Raw genomic sequence first — 20,803 nt, forward strand, 5'->3', positions numbered from 1 at the left:
TATAGATGTATAGTATGAATAGATTATATAGATGTATAGTATGAATAGATTATATAGATGTATAGATGTATAGTATGAATAGATTATATAGATGTATAGTATAAATAGATTATATAGATGTATAGTATGAATAGATTATATAGATGTATAGTATGAATAGATTATATAGATGTATAGATGTATAGTATGAATAGATTATATAGATGTATAGTATGAATAGATTATATAGATGTATAGTATGAATAGATTATATAGATGTATAGATGTATAGTATGAATAGATTATATAGATGTATAGTATGAATAGATTATATAGATGTATAGTATGAATAGATTATATAGATGTATAGTATGAATAGATTATATAGATGTATAGATTATATAGATGTATAGATTATATAGATGTATAGATTATATAGATGTATAGATTATATAGATGTATAGATTATATAGATGTATAGATTATATAGATGTATAGTATGAATAGATTATATAGATGTATAGTATGAATAGATTATATAGATGTATAGTATGAATAGATTATATAGATGTATAGTATGAATAGATTATATAGATGTATAGTATGAATAGATTATATAGATGTATAGTATGAATAGATTATATAGATGTATAGTATGAATAGATTATATAGATGTATAGTATGAATAGATTATATAGATGTATAGTATGAATAGATTATATAGATGTATAGTATGAATAGATTATATAGATGTATAGTATGAATAGATTATATAGATGTATAGATTATATAGATGTATAGTATGAATAGATTATATAGATGTATAGTATGAATAGATTATATAGATGTATAGTATGAATAGATTATATAGATGTATAGTATGAATAGATTATATAGATGTATAGTATGAATAGATTATATAGATGTATAGTATGAATAGATTATATAGATGTATAGTATGAATAGATTATATAGATGTATAGATGTATAGTATGAATAGATTATATAGATGTATAGATGTATAGTATAAATAGATTATATAGATGTATAGATTATATAGATGTATAGTATAAATAGATTATATAGATGTATAGATGTATAGTATGAATAGATTATATAGATGTATAGATGTATAGTATGAATAGATTATATAGATGTATAGATGTATAGTATGAATAGATTATATAGATGTATAGTATGAATAGATTATATAGATGTATAGATGTATAGTATGAATAGATTATATAGATGTATAGTATGAATAGATTATATAGATGTATAGATGTATAGTATGAATAGATTATATAGATGTATAGTATAAATAGATTATATAGATGTATAGTATGAATAGATTATATAGATGTATAGATGTATAGTATGAATAGATTATATAGATGTATAGTATGAATAGATTATATAGATGTATAGTATAAATAGTTTATATAGATGTATAGATTATATAGATGTATAGTATGAATAGATTATATAGATGTATAGTATGAATAGATTATATAGATGTATAGATGTATAGTATGAATAGATTATATAGATGTATAGATTATATAGATGTATAGTATAAATAGTTTATATAGATGTATAGTATGAATAGATTATATAGATGTATAGTATGAATAGATTATATAGATGTATAGATGTATAGTATGAATAGATTATATAGATGTATAGTATGAATAGATTATATAGATGTATAGATGTATAGTATGAATAGATTATATAGATGTATAGATGTATAGTATGAATAGATTATATAGATGTATAGTATGAATAGATTATATAGATGTATAGATGTATAGTATGAATAGATTATATAGATGTATAGATGTATAGTATGAATAGATTATATAGATGTATAGATGTATAGTATGAATAGATTATATAGATGTATAGATGTATAGTATGAATAGATTATAGTATGAATAATTAATATATGTATAGTATGAATAGATTATATAGATGTATAGTATGAATAGATTATATAGATGTATAGTATGAATGATTATATAGATGTATAGTATGAATAGATTATATAGATGTATAGTATGAATAGATTATATAGATGTATAAGTATGAATAGATTATATAGATGTATAGATGTATAGTATGAATAGATTATATAGATGTATAGTATGAATAGATGTATATAGATGTATAGTATGAATAGATTATATAGATGTATAGATGTATAGTATGAATAGATTATATAGATGTATTAGTATAATAGTTTATATAGATGTTATGTATGAATAGATATATAGATGTATAGAGTATATAGATGTATAGTATGAATAGATATATAGGATTGTATAGTATGAATAGATTATATAGATGTATAGTATGAATAGATTATATAGATGTATAGTTATGAATAGATTATATAGATGTATAGTATGAATAGATTTTTTATATAAGGTTATAGATATAGTATGAATTATATAGATGTATGTATAGATAATAGATTATAGTATGAATTATATAGATGTATAGTATGAATAGATTATATAGATGTATAGTATAATAGATTATATAGATGTATAGTATGAATAGATTATATAGATGTATAGTATGAATTAGATTATATAGATATAGTATGAATAGATTATATAGATGTATAGTATGAATAGATTATATAGATGTATAGATTATATAGATGTATAGAATGAATAGATTATATAGATGTATAGTATGAATAGATTATATAGATGTATAGTATGAATAGATTATATAGATGTATAGTATGAATAGATATATAGATGTATAGATTATATAGATGTATAGTATGAATAGATTATATAGATGTATAGTATGAATAGATTATATAGATGTATAGTTATATAGATGTATAGATTATATAGATGTTAGTTTATATAGATGTATAGATATATGATGTTAGATTATATAGATGTATAGATTATATAGATGTATAGTATGGAATAGATTATATAGATGTATAGATTATAAGATGTATAGTATGAATAGATTATATAGATGTATAGATTATATAGTGTATAGTATGAATAGATTATTATAGATGTATAGTATAATAGATTATATAGATGTATAGATTATATAGATGTATAGATGTATAGTATGAATAGATTATATAGATGTATAGATGTATAGATGTATAGTATGAATAGATTATATAGATGTATAGATTATATAGATGTATAGTATGAATAGATTATATAGATGTATAGTATGAATAGATTATATAGATGTATAGTATGAATAGATTATATAGATGTATAGATTATATAGATGTATAGATTATATAGATGTATAGATGTATAGTATGAATAGATTATATAGATGTATAGTATAAATAGATTATATAGATGTATAGTATGAATAGATTATATAGATGTATAGATTATATAGATGTATAGATTATATAGATGTATAGATTATATAGATGTATAGTGTGAATAGATTATATAGATGTATAGATTATATAGATGTATAGATTATATAGATGTATAGATTATATAGATGTATAGTATGAATAGATTATATAGATGTATAGTTTATATAGATGTATAGATTATATAGATGTATAGTTTATATAGATGTATAGATATATAGATGTATAGATTATATAGATGTATAGATTATATAGATGTATAGTATGAATAGATTATATAGATGTATAGTATGAATAGATTATATAGATGTATAGTATGAATAGATTATATAGATGTATAGTATGAATAGATTATATAGATTATATAGATGTATAGTATAAATAGATTATATAGATGTATAGATTATATAGATGTATAGTTTATATAGATGTATAGATTATATAGATGTATAGATTATATAGATGTATAGATTATATAGATGTATAGTTTATATAGATGTATAGATTATATAGATGTATAGTTTATATAGATGTATAGATTATATAGATGTATAGATTATATAGATGTATAGATTATATAGATGTATAGTATGAATAGATTATATAGATGTATAGATTATATAGATGTATAGTTTATATAGATGTATAGATTATATAGATGTATAGTATGAATAGATTATATAGATGTATAGATTATATAGATGTATAGTATGAATAGATTATATAGATGTATAGTATGAATAGATTATATAGATGTATAGTATGAATAGATTATATAGATGTATAGATGTATAGTATGAATAGATTATATAGATGTATAGTATAAATAGATTATATAGATGTATAGTATAAATAGATTATATAGATGTATAGATGTATAGTATGAATAGATTATATAGATGTATAGTATGAATAGATTATATAGATGTATAGATGTATAGTATAAATAGATTATATAGATGTATAGATGTATAGTATGAATAGATTAATAGATGTATAGTATGAATAGATTATATAGATGTATAGATGTATAGTATAAATAGATTATATAGATGTATAGATGTATAGTATAAATAGATTATATAGATGTATAGTATAAATAGATTATATAGATGTATAGTATAAATAGATTATATAGATGTATAGTATAAATAGATTATATAGATGTATAGATGTATAGTATAAATAGATTATATAGATGTATAGATGTATAGTATAAATAGATTATATAGATGTATAGTATAAATAGATTATATAGATGTATAGTATAAATAGATTATATAGATGTATAGTATAAATAGATTATATAGATGTATAGATTATATAGATGTATAGTATGAATAGATTATATAGATGTATAGATTATATAGATGTATAGTATGAATAGATTATATAGATGTATAGTATGAATAGATTATATAGATGTATAGATGTATAGTATAAATAGATTATATAGATGAATAGATTATATAGATGTATAGTATGAATAGATTATATAGATGTATAGTATAAATAGATTATATAGATGTATAGATTATATAGATGTATAGTATGAATAGATTATATAGATGTATAGATTATATAGATGTATAGTATGAATAGATTATATAGATGTATAGTATGAATAGATTATATAGATGTATAGATGTATAGTATAAATAGATTATATAGATGAATAGATTATATAGATGTATAGTATGAATAGATTATATAGATGTATAGTATGAATAGATTATATAGATGTATAGTATGAATAGATTATATAGATGTATAGTATAAATAGATTATATAGATGTATAGATGTATAGTATGAATAGATTATATAGATGTATAGTATAAATAGATTATATAGATGTATAGATTATATAGATGTATAGTATGAATAGATTATATAGATGTATAGATTATATAGATGTATAGTATGAATAGATTATATAGATGTATAGTATGAATAGATTATATAGATGTATAGATGTATAGTATAAATAGATTATATAGATGTATAGATGTATAGTATGAATAGATTATATAGATGTATAGATGTATAGTATAAATAGATTATATAGATGTATAGATTATATAGATGTATAGTATGATAGATTATAGATGTATAATATAGAGTATAGTATGATAGATTATATAGATGTATAGTATGAATAGATATATGATGTATAGATATATAGATGTATATAGTATGAATAGATTATATAGATGTATAGTATGAATAAGATTATATAGATGTATAGTATAAATAGATTATATAGATGTATAGATGTATAGTATGAATAGATTATATAGATGTATAGATGTATAGTATAAATAGATTATATAGATGAATAGATTATATAGATGTATAGTATGAATAGATTATATAGATGTATAGTATGAATAGTTTATATAGATGTATAGTATGAATAGATTATATAGATGTATAGTATAAATAGATTATATAGATGTATAGATGTATAGTATGAATAGATTATATAGATGTATAGATTATATAGATGTATAGTATGAATAGATATATAGATGTATAGTATAAATAGATTATATAGATGTATAGATTATATAGATGTATAGATATATAGATGTATAGATTATATAGATGAATAGATTATATAGATGTATAGATTATATAGATGTATAGATTATATAGATGAATAGATTATATAGATGAATAGATTATATAGATGTATAGATATATAGATGTATAGATTATATAGATGTATAGATTATATAGATGTATAGATTATATAGATGTATAGATTATATAGATGTATAGATTATATAGATGTATAGATTATAGATGTATAGTATAAATAGATTATATAGATGTATAGATTATATAGATGTATAGATTATATAGATGTATAGTATGTATAGATTATATAGATGTATAGTATGAATAGATTATATAGATGTATAGTATAAATAGATTATATAGATGTATAGAATGAATAGATTATATAGATGTATAGTATGAATAGATTATATAGATGTATAGAATGAATAGATTATATAGATGTATAGATTATATAGATGTATAGATTATATAGATGTATAGATTATATAGATGTATAGATTATATAGATGTATAGATGTATAGAATGAATAGATTATATAGATGTATAGTATGAATAGATTATATAGATGTATAGATTATATAGATGTATAGATTATATAGATGTATAGATTATATAGATGTATAGTATGAATAGATTATATAGATGTATAGTATGAATAGATTATATAGATGTATAGATTATATAGATGTATAGATTATATAGATGTATAGATTATATAGATGTATAGATTATATAGATGTATAGATTATATAGATGTATAGATGTATAGAATGAATAGATTATATAGATGTATAGTATGAATAGATTATATAGATGTATAGATTATATAGATGTATAGATTATATAGATGTATAGATTATATAGATGTATAGATTATATAGATGTATAGATTATATAGATGTATAGATGTATAGATTATATAGATGTATAGATGTATAGATTATATAGATGTATAGATGTATAGATTATATAGATGTATAGATGTATAGATTATATAGATGTATAGATGTATAGATGTATAGATTATATAGATGTATAGATGTATAGATATATAGATGTATAGATGTATAGATTATATAGATGTATAGATTATATAGATGTATAGATTATATAGATGTATAGATTATATAGATGTATAGATTATATAGATGTATAGATTATATAGATGTATAGATGTATAGAATGAATAGATTATATAGATGTATAGTATGAATAGATTATATAGATGTATAGATTATATAGATGTATAGATGTATAGAATGAATAGATTATATAGATGTATAGTATGAATAGATTATATAGATGTATAGATTATATAGATGTATAGATTATATAGATGTATAGATTATATAGATGTATAGATTATATAGATGTATAGATTATATAGATGTATAGATGTATAGTATGAATAGATTATATAGATGTATAGTATAAATAGATTATATAGATGTATAGATGTATAGAATGAATAGATTATATAGATGTATAGATGTATAGAATGAATAGATTATATAGATGTATAGTATGTATAGATTATATAGATGTATAGTATGAATAGATTATATAGATGTATAGATTATATAGATGTATAGATGTATAGATTATATAGATGTATAGATGTATAGAATGAATATATTATATAGATGTATAGTATGAATAGATTATATAGATGTATAGTATGAATAGATTATATAGATGTATAGATGTATAGAATGAATATATTATATAGATGTATAGTATGAATAGATTATATAGATGTATAGATGTATAGAATGAATATATTATATAGATGTATAGTATGAATAGATTATATAGATGTATAGTATGAATAGATTATATAGATGTATAGATGTATAGAATGAATATATTATATAGATGTATAGTATGAATAGATTATATAGATGTATAGTATGAATAGATTATATAGATGTATAGATGTATAGAATGAATATATTATATAGATGTATAGTATGAATAGATTATATAGATGTATAGAATGAATATATTATATAGATGTATAGTATGAATAGATTATATAGATGTATAGTATGAATAGATTATATAGATGTATAGATGTATAGAATGAATATATTATATAGATGTATAGTATGAATAGATTATATAGATGTATAGTATGAATAGATTATATAGATGTATAGTATGAATAGATTATATAGATGTATAGTATGAATAGATTATATAGATTATATAGATGTATAGTATGAATAGATTATATAGATGTATAGATTATATAGATGTATAGTATGAATAGATTATATAGATGTATAGTATGAATAGATTATATAGATGTATAGTATGAATATATTATATAGATGTATAGATGTATAGAATGAATATATTATATAGATGTATAGTATGAATAGATTATATAGATGTATAGTATGAATAGATTATATAGATGTATAGATGTATAGTATGAATAGATTATATAGATGTATAGTATGAATATATTATATAGATGTATAGATTATATAGATGTATAGTATGAATAGATTATATAGATGTATAGATGTATAGAATGAATATATTATATAGATGTATAGTATGAATAGATTATATAGATGTATAGTATGAATAGATTATATAGATGTATAGTATGAATAGATTATATAGATGTATAGATTATATAGATGTATAGTATGAATAGATTATATAGATGTATAGATTATATAGATGTATAGTATGAATAGATTATATAGATGTATAGATTATATAGATGTATAGTATGAATATATTATATAGATGTATAGATTATATAGATGTATAGTATGAATAGATTATATAGATGTATAGATGTATAGAATGAATATATTATATAGATGTATAGTATGAATAGATTATATAGATGTATAGTATGAATAGATTATATAGATGTATAGATGTATAGTATGAATAGATTATATAGATGTATAGATGTATAGTATGAATAGATTATATAGATGTATAGTATGAATAGATTATATAGATGTATAGTATGAATAGATTATATAGATGTATAGATGTATAGAATGAATATATTATATAGATGTATAGTATGAATAGATTATATAGATGTATAGTATGAATAGATTATATAGATGTATAGTATGATAGATTATATAGATGTATAGTATGAATATATTATATAGTTGTATAGAATGTATAGTATGAATAGATTATATAGATGTATAGATGTATAGAATTTCCTACCTGTGCACATATATGACCCGGGTGTGTTGAGGCAGTCCGTGTTTTGGGGGCACGGGGTTGGCTGATCGGCACACTCATCGACATCTACAGCAAATCAGTCAGAATACAAAACTAAAGACATGCATGTTGACTGTAGTGCCTTAATTAAAATCTCTCTCTCTCTCACACACACACACACACACACCCCTCTAGCCCACTCCCTACCGTGGCAGATTGGGGGAGCAGGGCTCCATTGATAGCTGTTGGGGTCACAGGTCACAGAGGATGGCCCAATCAGCTGATAGCCTGGACCACACTGGTAGTAGATGACGGAGTCACAGAGCAGAGAGAAGCCTGACTGTAACCTGGGGATTGGACCACAACTGGGATCTGGGAGGGAGGAAGGGGGAGGAGGGAGGAGGAGGAGTGAGGAAGGGGGAGGAGGAGGGGGGAGTAAGGAGGGAGGAGGGGAGAGTAAGGAAGGAGGGGGAGGAGGAGTGAGGAAGGGGGAGGAGGAGGGAGGAGGGGAGAGTAAGGAGGGAGGAGGGAGAGAGGGAGGGAGGAAGGAGGAGGAGGGGGGAGGGGGGGGAGTAAGTACAATGATAACCTAATGATGATGAGGTCACAGTAGAGAGAAGCCTGTCTGTAACCTGGGGACTGGACCACACCTGAGGAGGTCAGATGAAAGTCTGTTGGAGAGGAGCGCCTGAGCAAGGCTCTGCACAGAATCCCTGATCTACTAAATACACGTATATTGCATACCATGTAGTTGCTAGATTCCTTTACTGACTCCATGTCCAATCTATATCTTTTCCCTCCAACTTTCTCTACCTGTGTCTGGTTACATCCAATCAGAGAGGTTAGGGTGAGGGATGAGGGTTAGGAGAATAGTACCTGTGTCAGGCTCCTTCCAGGCAGAGAGGTTAAGGTGAGGGATGAGGGTTAGGAGAACAGTACCTGTTCCATCCAGACAGAGAGGTTAAGGTGAGGGATGAGGGTTAGGAGAACAGTACCTGTTCCATCCAGACAGAGGTTAAGGTGAGGGATGAGGGTTAGGAGAACAGTACCTGTTCCATCCAGACAGAGAGGTTAAGGTGAGGGATGAGAGTTAGGAGAATAGTACCTGTGTCAGGCTCCTTCCAGGCAGAGAGGTTAAGGTGAGGGATGAGGGTTAGGAGAATAGTACCTGTGTCAGGCTCCTTCCAGGCAGAGAGGTTAAGGTGAGGGATGAGGGGGTGGCTGCAGGCCAGCATGTCTTCTGGGCTGACCGTACGGCTGAATGGGTCGGAGGGAACACGTGTGATGTGCGTGTTGTCACAGATGATACGTGACAGGGACACAGTGTGAAGCTGTGCTCTCTGGGTGCTGGTGAACACAGCCTCTCTCTCCCACCAGAACCTGACAGAGGGGGAGAGGTTACTGGGTAGGCAGACATACTGTAGGGCAGATTCAAAACAGACACATTGGGTGGGCAGCATCTCAGACATACACTGAGTGTACAAATCATTAGGGAACACCTTCCTAATTTTGAGTTGCACCCCCTTTTGCCCTCAGAACAGCCTCAGTTCGCTGTGGAAAGCGTTCCACAGGGATGCTGGTCCATGTTGACTCCAATGCTTCCCACAGTTGTGTCAAGTTGGCTTGGTGGACCATTCTTGATACACATGGGAAACTGTTGAGCGTGAAAAACCCAGCAGCGTTGAAGTTCTTGACACTGAAACCGGTGCGCCTGGCACCTACTACCATACCCCGTTCAAAGGCACTTAAATATTTTGTCTTGCCCATTCACCCTCTGAACGACACATATACACAATCCATGTCTCAATTGTCTCAAGGCTTAAAAATCCTTCTTTATCCTGTCTCCTCCCATTCATCTACACTGATTTGAAGTGGATTTAACAAGTGACATCAATAAGGGATCATAGCTTTCACCTGGATTCACCTGGTCAGTCTGTCATGGAAAGAGCAGGTGTTCTTAATGTTTTTCCCACTAAGTGTAGATGGTCATGAGATTCATGTATTTTTGGAAATTATCAATATACAATGTATTCATTCAAACAATTTATATTGCAAACCCTCGTCTTAAGGCCAGGACTCAATCCGGTCTGCGGACGATCCGCGTTGCAGCGCGGGTCACATTTAAAGGTAATTTCCGATTGACCCGGCATTTGCAGCATTTAATTAGACTGTGATCTCTGCGACAGCGGTAACAATACCTTTAAATGGAGCATAGCCACAAAGGGTCGATCGGATTGAATTCCAGCCTAATTGTTATTACATGCGTTTGTGTTTCACAACCTTGTAACACCTCGTTTTGAGAGTGTTGCTGTGTGCAGAGGGTCCCAGGTTGGAGCCCAGTTTGGGGTAGAACAGGGATGGAAGCCTTACTGTTACACAATACGAGTCAAACCATCATCTCATCTCACCTGTCTCCGTCTCTCAGTGCTCTGAACTGCTTGGCCAGTAGACAGGCCAGGAGGGGTCCCACCCGGCCCCCAGGTAGAGGAGGCTCTGAGATGGCCCCCACCCATACGTCGATGTTCTGGGACGTCCCGTACAACAACAGGAACTTCTCAGCCAGACCAGGGTTACCCAGGATACCTGCCAGGTCAGAGGTCAGACGAACGTAATGGAAATACATTGGAACACATTTTTTTCCCCCCTATATTATCCTTCGTGGTTTTAAATGTAGTAGGGTGCATTGTATACACGTATGTGTTAGGAATTATGAGGACAACAAGGAAAACAAGAGCTGTGTATACAAATATGAAAACAAGTTCTCAATGAGATTGGCTAGAATGTATTTTTTTATTTTTATAATGATCAAGTATTCTGTTTATCTACCTGCAAGGTCAGAGGTGGTGTTGGGAACAGAGAGGCCACAGAGCCCACGCCACGAGCTGTAACCTGGTAGAGCAGGAAGTAGGGGAAGGAGAGATTGATGGAGGGAATAGAAGAAGAAGAGGGGTAGAAGAATTAAGAAAATAAATGGAGATAAAACAACAACAAGGATAAGTCCAGTTGGGCCATCTTCTAACATGTACGTTTCAGAGTATACTATAAGTACTGTATACTGTTTAATATACCAGCAGGGACCAGGTAGGCCTGTACTAATATAGTATTGTAGTATAATAATATAGTACTAATATTACCAGGCAGGCCATGGTCTATATAATATAGTAATATAGTACTAATACTACCAGGCAGGCCATGGTCTCGACCTCGCTGCAGGTTGAGGGCACCCAGGTCTAGTGGCATCCCACCCTGGGCCTGGAACAGTCTCTCAGTTAGCTCCTCAACCATCATCTGGCCTGGCATCTGGAGCTTGGCTGGGGAAAGGAGGAGGCCACGCAGCACTGGGTCTATACCACCTGAGAGAGGTGGGAGAAAGGTGGGAGAGAGAGGAGAGGTGGGGGAGAGAGAGGAAGAGAGAGAGAGGAGAGAGGTGGAAGAGAGAGAGAGAGGAGAGAGGTGGGAGAGAGAGGAGAGAGGTGAGGGAGAGAGATGAGAGAGGTGGGGGAGAGAGATGAGAGAGGTGGGGGAGAGAGAGGAGAGAGGTGGGGGAGAGAGATGAGAGAGGTGGGGGAGAGAGAGGTGGGGGAGAGAGATGAGAGAGTTGGGGGGGAGAGAGAGGGGAGAGATGAGGTTTAATAATGCAGACATATTTTGACTTTTGACACCTCTCCATCCATGTCATCGCATCATTTCCAATCCCCCATATATACAGTGTAGAATACACAGTACATTCAAAGTATTCAGATCCCTTGACTTCTTTCACATTTTGTTACATTACAGCCTTATTCTAAAATTCATTAAATATTATTTTTCCTCATCATCACACAATACCCCATGATGACAAAGCAAAAAACAGGTTTTTAGACATTTTGGCAAATGTATAGAACCAAAAAAAAACATATATACAGGTATCTACAGTTGAAGTGGGAAGTTTACATACACCTTAGCCAAATACATTTAAACTCAGTTTTTCACAATTCCTGACATTTAATCCTAGTAAAAATTCCCTGTTTTGGGTCAGTTAGGATCACCACTTAATTTTAAGAATGTGAAATGTCAGAATAATTGTAGAGTGATTTATTTCAGCTTTTATTTATTTTATCACATTCCCAGTGGGTCAGAAGTTTACATACACTCAACTAGTATTTGGTATCATTGCCTTTAAATTGTTTAACTTGGGTCAAACGTTTCGGGTAGCCTTCCACAAGCTTCCCACAATAAGTTGGGTGAATTTTGGCCCATTCCTCCTGACAGAGCTGGTGTAACTGAGTCAGGTTTGTAGGCCTCCATGCTCGCACACGATTTTTCAGTTCTGCCCACACAGTTTCTATGGGATTGAGGTTAGGGCTTTGTGATGGCCACTCCATTACTTTGACTTTGTTGTCCTTAAGCCATTTTGACACCACTTTGGAAGTATGCTTGGGGGCGTTGTTCATTTGGAAGACCCATTTGCGACCAAGTTTTAACTTCCTGACTGATGTCTTGAGATGTTGCTTCAATATATCCACATAATTTTCCTTGCTCATGATGCTATCTATTTTGTGAAGTGCACCAGTCCCTCCTGCAGCAAAGCATGCATGCTTCACGGTTGGGATGGTGTTCTTCAGCTTGCAAGCCTCCCCCTTTTTCTCCAAACATAACGATTGTCATTATGGCCAAACAGTTCTATTTTTGTTTCATCAGACCAGAGGACATTTCTCCAAAAAGTACAATCTTTGTCCCCATGTGCAGTTGCAAACCGTAGTCTGGCTTTTTTATGGCGGTTTTGGAGCAGTGGCTTCTTCCTTGCTGAGCGGCCTTTCAGGTTATATCGATATAGGACTTGTTTTACTGTGGATATAGATACTTTTGTACCAGTTTCCTCCAGCATTTTCACAAGGTCCTTTGCTGTTGTTCTGGGATTGATTTACACTTTTCGCACCAAAGTACGTTCATCTCTAGGAGCCAGAACACGTCTCCTTCCTGAGCGGTATGACGGCTGCATGGTCCCATGGTGTTTATACTTGCATACTATTGTGTGTACAGATGAACGTGGTACCTTCAGGCATTTGGAAATTGCTCCCAAGGATGAACCAGACTTGTGGAGGTCTACAATTTTTTTCTGAGGTCTTGGCTGATTTCTTTTGATTTTCCCATGATGTCAAGCAAAGAGGCACTGAGTTTGAAGGTAGGCCTTGAAATACATCCACAGGTACACCTCCAATTGATTCAAATGATGTCAATTAGCCTATCAGAAGCTTCTAAAGCCATGACATCATTTTCTGGAATTTTCCAAGCTGTTTAAAGGCACAGTCAACTTAGTGTATGTAAACTTCTGACCCACTGGAATTGTGATACAGTGAACTATAAGTAAAATAATCTGTCTGTAAACAATTGTTGGAAAAATGACTTGTGTCATGCACAAAGTAGATGTCCTAACCGACTTCCCAAAACTATAGTTTGTTAACAAGACATTTGTGGAGAGGTTGAAAAACGTGTTGTAATGTCTCCAACCTAATTATATGTAAACTTCCGACTTCAACTGTATATATTTGGGTTTCTGATGAGGTGATACCAATGAACTAAGCTCATGAAGCATTTATAAAAAGTAATATTCTACAAGAATCAATGGGTACATACACTACCGTTCAAAAGTTTGGGGTCACTTAGAAATGTCCTTGTTTTCGAAAGAAAAGCAAACATTTTTGTCCATTAATTACATCAAATAGATCAGAAATACAGTGTGGACGTTGTTAATGTTGTAAATGAATATTGTAGCTGGAAACAGCTGATTTTTAATGGAATATCTACATAGGTGGACAGAGGCCCATTATCAGCAACCATCACTCCTGTGTTCCAATGGCACGTTGTGTTAGCTAATCCAAGTTTGTCATTTTAAAAGGCTAATTGATCATTAGAAAGCCCTTTTGCAATTATGTTAGCACAGCTGAAAACTGTTGTTCTGACTAAAGAAGCAAAAAATAACTGTCCTTTAGACTAGTTGAGTATCTGCATTTGTGGGTTTGATTACAGGCTCAAAATGACCAGAAGCAAAGAACTGTCCTCTGAAACTTGTCAGTCTATTCTTGTTCTGAGAAATGAAGGCTATTCCAGGCGAGAAATTGCCAAGAAACTGAAGATCTCGTACAACGCTGTGTACTACTCTCTTCACAGAACAGCGTAAACTGGCTCTAACCAGAATAGAAAGAGGAGTGGGAGGCCCCGGTGCACAACTGAGCAAGAGGAAAAGTACATTAGAGTGTCTAGTTTGAGAAACAGACGCCTCACAAGTCCTCAACTGGCAGCTTCAATAAATAGTACCTGCAAAACACCAGTCTCAACGTCAACAGTGAAGAGGCGACTCCGGGATGCTGACCTTCTAGGCAGAGTTGCAAAGAAAAAGCCATATCGCAGACTGGCCAATAAAAATAAAATATTAAGATGGAGAAAAAGAACACAGACACTGGACAGAGGAAGATTGCCTAGAAGGCCAGCATCTCGGAGTCGCCTCTTCGCTGCAACTCCCCAACGGGCTTAGGAGGTGAAGGTCGAGGCATGCTTCCTCAGAAACATGACACGCCAAGCCACGCTTCTTAACACCCACCCACTTAACTCAGAAGCTGCACCAATGTGTCGGAGGAAACACCATTCAACTGATGACCATTGTCCGCCTGCAGGCGCCTGGCCCACCACAAGGAGTCGCTAGAGCGCAAAGAGCCAAGTAAAGCCCCCCCCCGGCCAAACCCTCCCTGGGTCTGTAGTGCCTTAGACCGCTGCACCACTCGGGAGGCCGATAAACATATTCTATTGTTATTCACAATAAAAGTGACTCCAAAATGACACAATACATTATTTACCATTAATTTCTATCATCTGAAACTCATCCAAAACAAACAGCAAATGTATCCAACAAATTTATTGTCACAAGCTTGATGTAATCATTGCAAGTGCTGGAGTACAGAGCCAAAACAACAACAAATAAATTCCCAGTCCCAATACTATTGGAGCTCATTGTATGTGGTCATTTGACTTACTTTTGTTTAATGCACTGCTTTTAAGTCTCTCCGGGTAAGACAAGAGCATCTGCTAAAAACATTAGGTTTTCAGTCCAGCATTAGGCTTAATCTGGATCCGGGAAACTGGCCCTATTTCAATGGATTATTTCTATTGAGAATGCTTTTTAGTCCAGTTCTAGCCTTAATCTATGTCCGGGAAACCGGGCCGTAATTTAAAACGTCTCACCCTCCTGTACGACTCTCCAGGATGCGAAGAGGGAGTGGTGTAGGGGCAGAGGTGGGTGCTGTGGGGCGAGGCTGTACCCGGGGCCCAGGCGGGCCACCATTGGCTGCACGGTGACGTGGGCAAAGCGGAAGGCGGCGGCTGAGAAGACGTTAGCGATGCTGGGGTCAATCTCAGGGTCGTAGCCCTTGTACGGAGGCATCAGGAGGGAGGTGGGGGTCTCACCTAGGACCCTGGGCAAGTAGTGCTCCCAGGTCAGTATCTGAGGGAGGAAGAGATCAGGGGTGAGGTAGTATTCTAATAGTGATCCCAGGTCAGTATCTGAGGGAGGAGATCAGGGGTGAGGCAGTATTCTAGCTTTATATCCGTGCCACTGCCTGCGATATAGAAAACAAAAAACACGACACCACGACACAAACAGAAGCACCTAGAACCCAGACCCTGGAGGAGGCTTCACCTGTCTGGAAAACAGAAGCACCTAGAACCCAGACCCTGGAGGAGCCTTCACCTGTCTGGAAAACAGAAGCTCCTAGAACCCAGACCCTGGAGGCTGCTTCACCTGTCTGGAAAACAGAAGCACCTAGACCCTGCAGGAGGCTTCACCTGTCTGGAAAACAGAAGCACCTAGAACCCAGACCCTGGAGGCTACTTCACCTGTCTGGAAAACAGAAGCTCCTAGAACCCAGACCCTGGAGGAGGCTTCACCTGTCTGGAAAACAGAAGCTCCTAGAACCCAGACCCTGCAGGAGGCTTCACCTGTCTGGAAAACAGAAGCACCTAGAACCCAGACCCTGGAGGCTACTTCACCTGTCTGGAAAACAGAAGCACCTAGAACCCAGACCCTGGAGGAGGATTCACCTGTCTGGGAAACAGAAGCACCTAGAACCCAGACCCTGCAGGAGGCTTCACCTGTCTGGAAAACAGAAGCACCTAGAACCCAGACCCTGGAGGAACCTGTCTGGAAAACAGAAGCACCTAGAACCCAGACCCTGGAGGAGGTGTCATCTGTCTGGGAAACAGAAGCACCAAGAACCCAGACCCTAGAGGAGGCTTCACCTGTCTGGAAAACAGAAGCACCTAGAACCCAGACCCTGGGGGAACCTGTCTGGGAAACAGAAGCACCTAGAACCCAGACCCTGGAGGAGGCTTCACCTGTCTGGAAAACAGAAGATCCTAGAACCCAGACCCTGGAGGAGGATTCACCTGTCTGGGAAACAGAAGCACCTAGAACCCAGACCCTGGAGGAACCTGTCTGGAAAACAGAAGCACCTAGAACCCAGACCCTGGAGGAACCTGTCTGGGAAACAAACACATAGTGTGTGTACCTGGTGGATAGCCCCCATGATCTTCCTGGCCTCCTGGTACAAGGTGTCTGGGCTCCAGTGAGGGTTGAGGAGGTGCAACTCGCTGACCAGCCTGTTGTGTTCCCTCAGGAACAACGTGTGGAGTGCTATCATCCCCAGGTGCTCATTGGCCCGTGAGTCACCTAGACAACAGAATACAGGAAGTTTGACCCATAGACATACAATAACTAGAAGTATTGGTCTGTCACATGAATGAAACTATATACTCGCTACATATTCGTCGCCAGAACCACTGGCTCCAGGTCATCTATAAGTCTATGCTAGGTAAAGCTCCGCCTTATCTCAGCTCACTGGTCACGATAACAACACCCACCAGTAGCACACGTTCCAGCAGGTGTATCTCACTGATCATCCCCAAAGCCAACACTTAATTTGGCCGCCTTTCCTTCCTGTTCTCTGCTGCCAGTGACTGGAACGAATTGCAAAAATCGCTGAAGTTGGAGACTTTTATTTCCCTCACCAACTTTAAGCATCAGCTATCTGAGCAGCTAACCGATCGCTGCAGCTGTACATAGTCCATCTGTAAATAGCCCACCAAATCTACCTACCTCATCCCCATACTGTTGTTATTTACTTTTCTGCTCTTTTGCACACCAGTATCTCTACTTGCACATCATCATCTGCTCATTTATCACTCCAGTGTTAATCTGCTAAATTGTAATTATTCGCTCCTATGGCCAATTTATTGCCTACCTCCTCATGCATTTTGCACACACTATATATAGACTTTCTTTTTTTTCTACTGTGTTATTGGCTTGTTTATTGTGTTATTGGCTTGTTTATTGTTTACTCCATGTGTAACTCTGTGTTGTTGTCTGTGTCACAGTGCTTTGCTTTATCTTGGCCAGGTCGCAGTTGTAAATGAGAACTCGTTCTCAACTAGCCTACCTGGTTAAATAAAGGTGTTCTCAACTGGTCTACCTGGTTAAATAAAGGTGTTCTTTATTAAGTTCTTTACTAATAAAGTAGTTTATGTGTCGGGGGGCTGGGGTCAGTTTGTTATATCTGGAGTACTTCTCCTGTCCTATTCGGTGTCCTGTGTGAATCTAAGTGTGCGTTCTCTAATTCTCTCCTTCTCTCTTTCTTTCTCTCTCTCGGAGGACCTGAGCCCTAGGACCATGCCCCAGGACTACCTGACATGATGACTCCTTGCTGTCCCCAGTCCACCTGGCCATGCTGCTGTTCCAGTTTCAACTGACCTGAGCCCTAGGACCATGCCCCAGGATTACCTGACATGATGACTCCTTGCTGTCCCCAGTCTACCTGGCCATGCTGCTGCTCCAGTTTCAACTTCCACCTGACTGTGCTGCTGCTCTAGTTTCAACTGTTCTGCCTTATTATTATTCGACCATGCTGGTCATTTATGAACATTGAACATCTTGACCATGTTCTGTTATAATCTCCACCCGGCACAGCCAGAAGAGGACTGGCCACCCCACATAGCCTGGTTCCTCTCTAGGTTTCTTCCTAGGTATTGGCCTTTCTAGGGAGTTTTTCCTAGCCACCGTGCTTCTCCACCTGCATTGCTTGCTGTTTGGGGTTTTAGGCTGGGTTTCTGTACAGCACTTTGAGATATCAGCTGATGTACGAAGGGCTATATAAATAAATTTGATTTGATTTGATTTGTTCTCAACTGGTCTACCTGGTTAAATAAAGGTGTTCTCAACTAGCCTACCTGGTTAAATAAAGGTGTTCTCAACTAGCCTACCTGGTTAAATAAAGGTGTTCTCAACTAGCCTACCTGGTTAAATAAAGATGTTCTCAACTTGCCTACCTGGTTAAATAAAGGTGTTCTCAACTAGCCTACCTGGTTAAATAAAGGTGTTCTCAACTAGCCTACCTGGTTAAATAAAGGTGTTCTCAACTGGTCTACCTGGTTAAATAAAGGTGTTCTCAACTAGCCTACCTGGTTAAATAAAGGTGTTCTCAACTGGTCTACCTGGTTAAATAAAGGTGTTCTCAACTGGTCTACCTGGTTAAATAAAGGTGTTCTCAACTGGTCTACCTGGTTAAATAAAGGTGTTCTCAACTGGTCTACCTGGTTAAATAAAGGTGTTCTCAACTAGCCTACCTGGTTAAATAAAGGTGTTCTCAACTAGCCTACCTGGTTAAATAAAGGTGTTCTCAACTGGTCTACCTGGTTAAATAAAGGTGTTCTCAACTAGCCTACCTGGTTAAATAAAGGTGTTCTCAACTAGCCTACCTGGTTAAATAAAGGTGTTCTCAACTAGCCTACCTGGTTAAATAAAGGTGTTCTCAACTAGCCTACCTGGTTAAATAAAGGTGTTCTCAACTAGCCTACCTGGTTAAATAAAGGTGTTCTCAACTAGCCTACCTGGTTAAATAAAGGTGTTCTCAACTAGCCTACCTGGTTAAATAAAGGTGTTCTCAACTAGCCTACCTGGTTAAATAAAGGTGTTCTCAACTAGCCTACCTGGTTAAATAAAGGTGGGGGAAAAAAACACACAAAAACCCCCCGGTGATGATTCATTAATTATACTAAATCATTCAAATATAGCCTGTCTCTGTAAAGCCGTATATATATAAGACAACTGCTGGGTCTGCCCAGGTAGAGCTCCTGATTGACATGTGTTTTATGGTGCATTGAGTTGGTTGGAACCTCTTCAGATCACGGACAATAAACAATCATTCATATTAAGATTGACTTAGAGTGTCCCTGGTGTTGAACTTCCACCACTATCTTTAACCCAAGGTCTGCTACAGTACATTAGCAACGGTCATAGAAATTTTTCAAAGATTTTGAAAACAATTCTAATAAATACAATATAATTCAAATATTGTCTGAATTATAGAGAGTAAAACATTTGACTTGCTTAGACATTATAATGAATGGAGTTCAGGGATTTTGAATAGTTTGTGTTAAAACAAAGAAAATTATGTGTGCCTCATTTGCATAAACATATGGGAGTATTTGCATATATATATATATATATGAATGAATTAACATACATGTGTGTAGTAGGGCTGCAAACCACCAAACACTTGTTCTGTCTACCCTATTAGCACTCATCTGCACTGTCTCGACTGCCTCATCATTAATTACTGTTGTT

General features: G+C 33.6%; 1 protein-coding gene across 1 annotated transcript in view; it reads right to left on the bottom strand.

Annotated features, from left to right (window-relative positions):
* The window catches only part of epx (eosinophil peroxidase), a 53,115-nt gene that overhangs the window by 13,239 nt on the left and 19,073 nt on the right, over positions 1 to 20,803 (bottom strand). The window contains exons 8-15 of the mRNA XM_031832833.1: positions 17,694 to 17,854; positions 16,372 to 16,630; positions 12,336 to 12,506; positions 11,980 to 12,042; positions 11,562 to 11,736; positions 10,322 to 10,533; positions 9,361 to 9,525; positions 9,157 to 9,240 (exon numbers count right to left, since the gene is read on the bottom strand). Coding sequence (XP_031688693.1) covers positions 9,157 to 9,240; positions 9,361 to 9,525; positions 10,322 to 10,533; positions 11,562 to 11,736; positions 11,980 to 12,042; positions 12,336 to 12,506; positions 16,372 to 16,630; positions 17,694 to 17,854 — 1,290 coding nt within the window. The remainder of the gene's footprint in view (positions 1 to 9,156; positions 9,241 to 9,360; positions 9,526 to 10,321; positions 10,534 to 11,561; positions 11,737 to 11,979; positions 12,043 to 12,335; positions 12,507 to 16,371; positions 16,631 to 17,693; positions 17,855 to 20,803) is intronic.

Source organism: Oncorhynchus kisutch, linkage group LG10, assembly GCF_002021735.2.
Source record: "Oncorhynchus kisutch isolate 150728-3 linkage group LG10, Okis_V2, whole genome shotgun sequence".
Taxonomy (NCBI): Eukaryota; Metazoa; Chordata; class Actinopteri; order Salmoniformes; family Salmonidae; genus Oncorhynchus; species Oncorhynchus kisutch.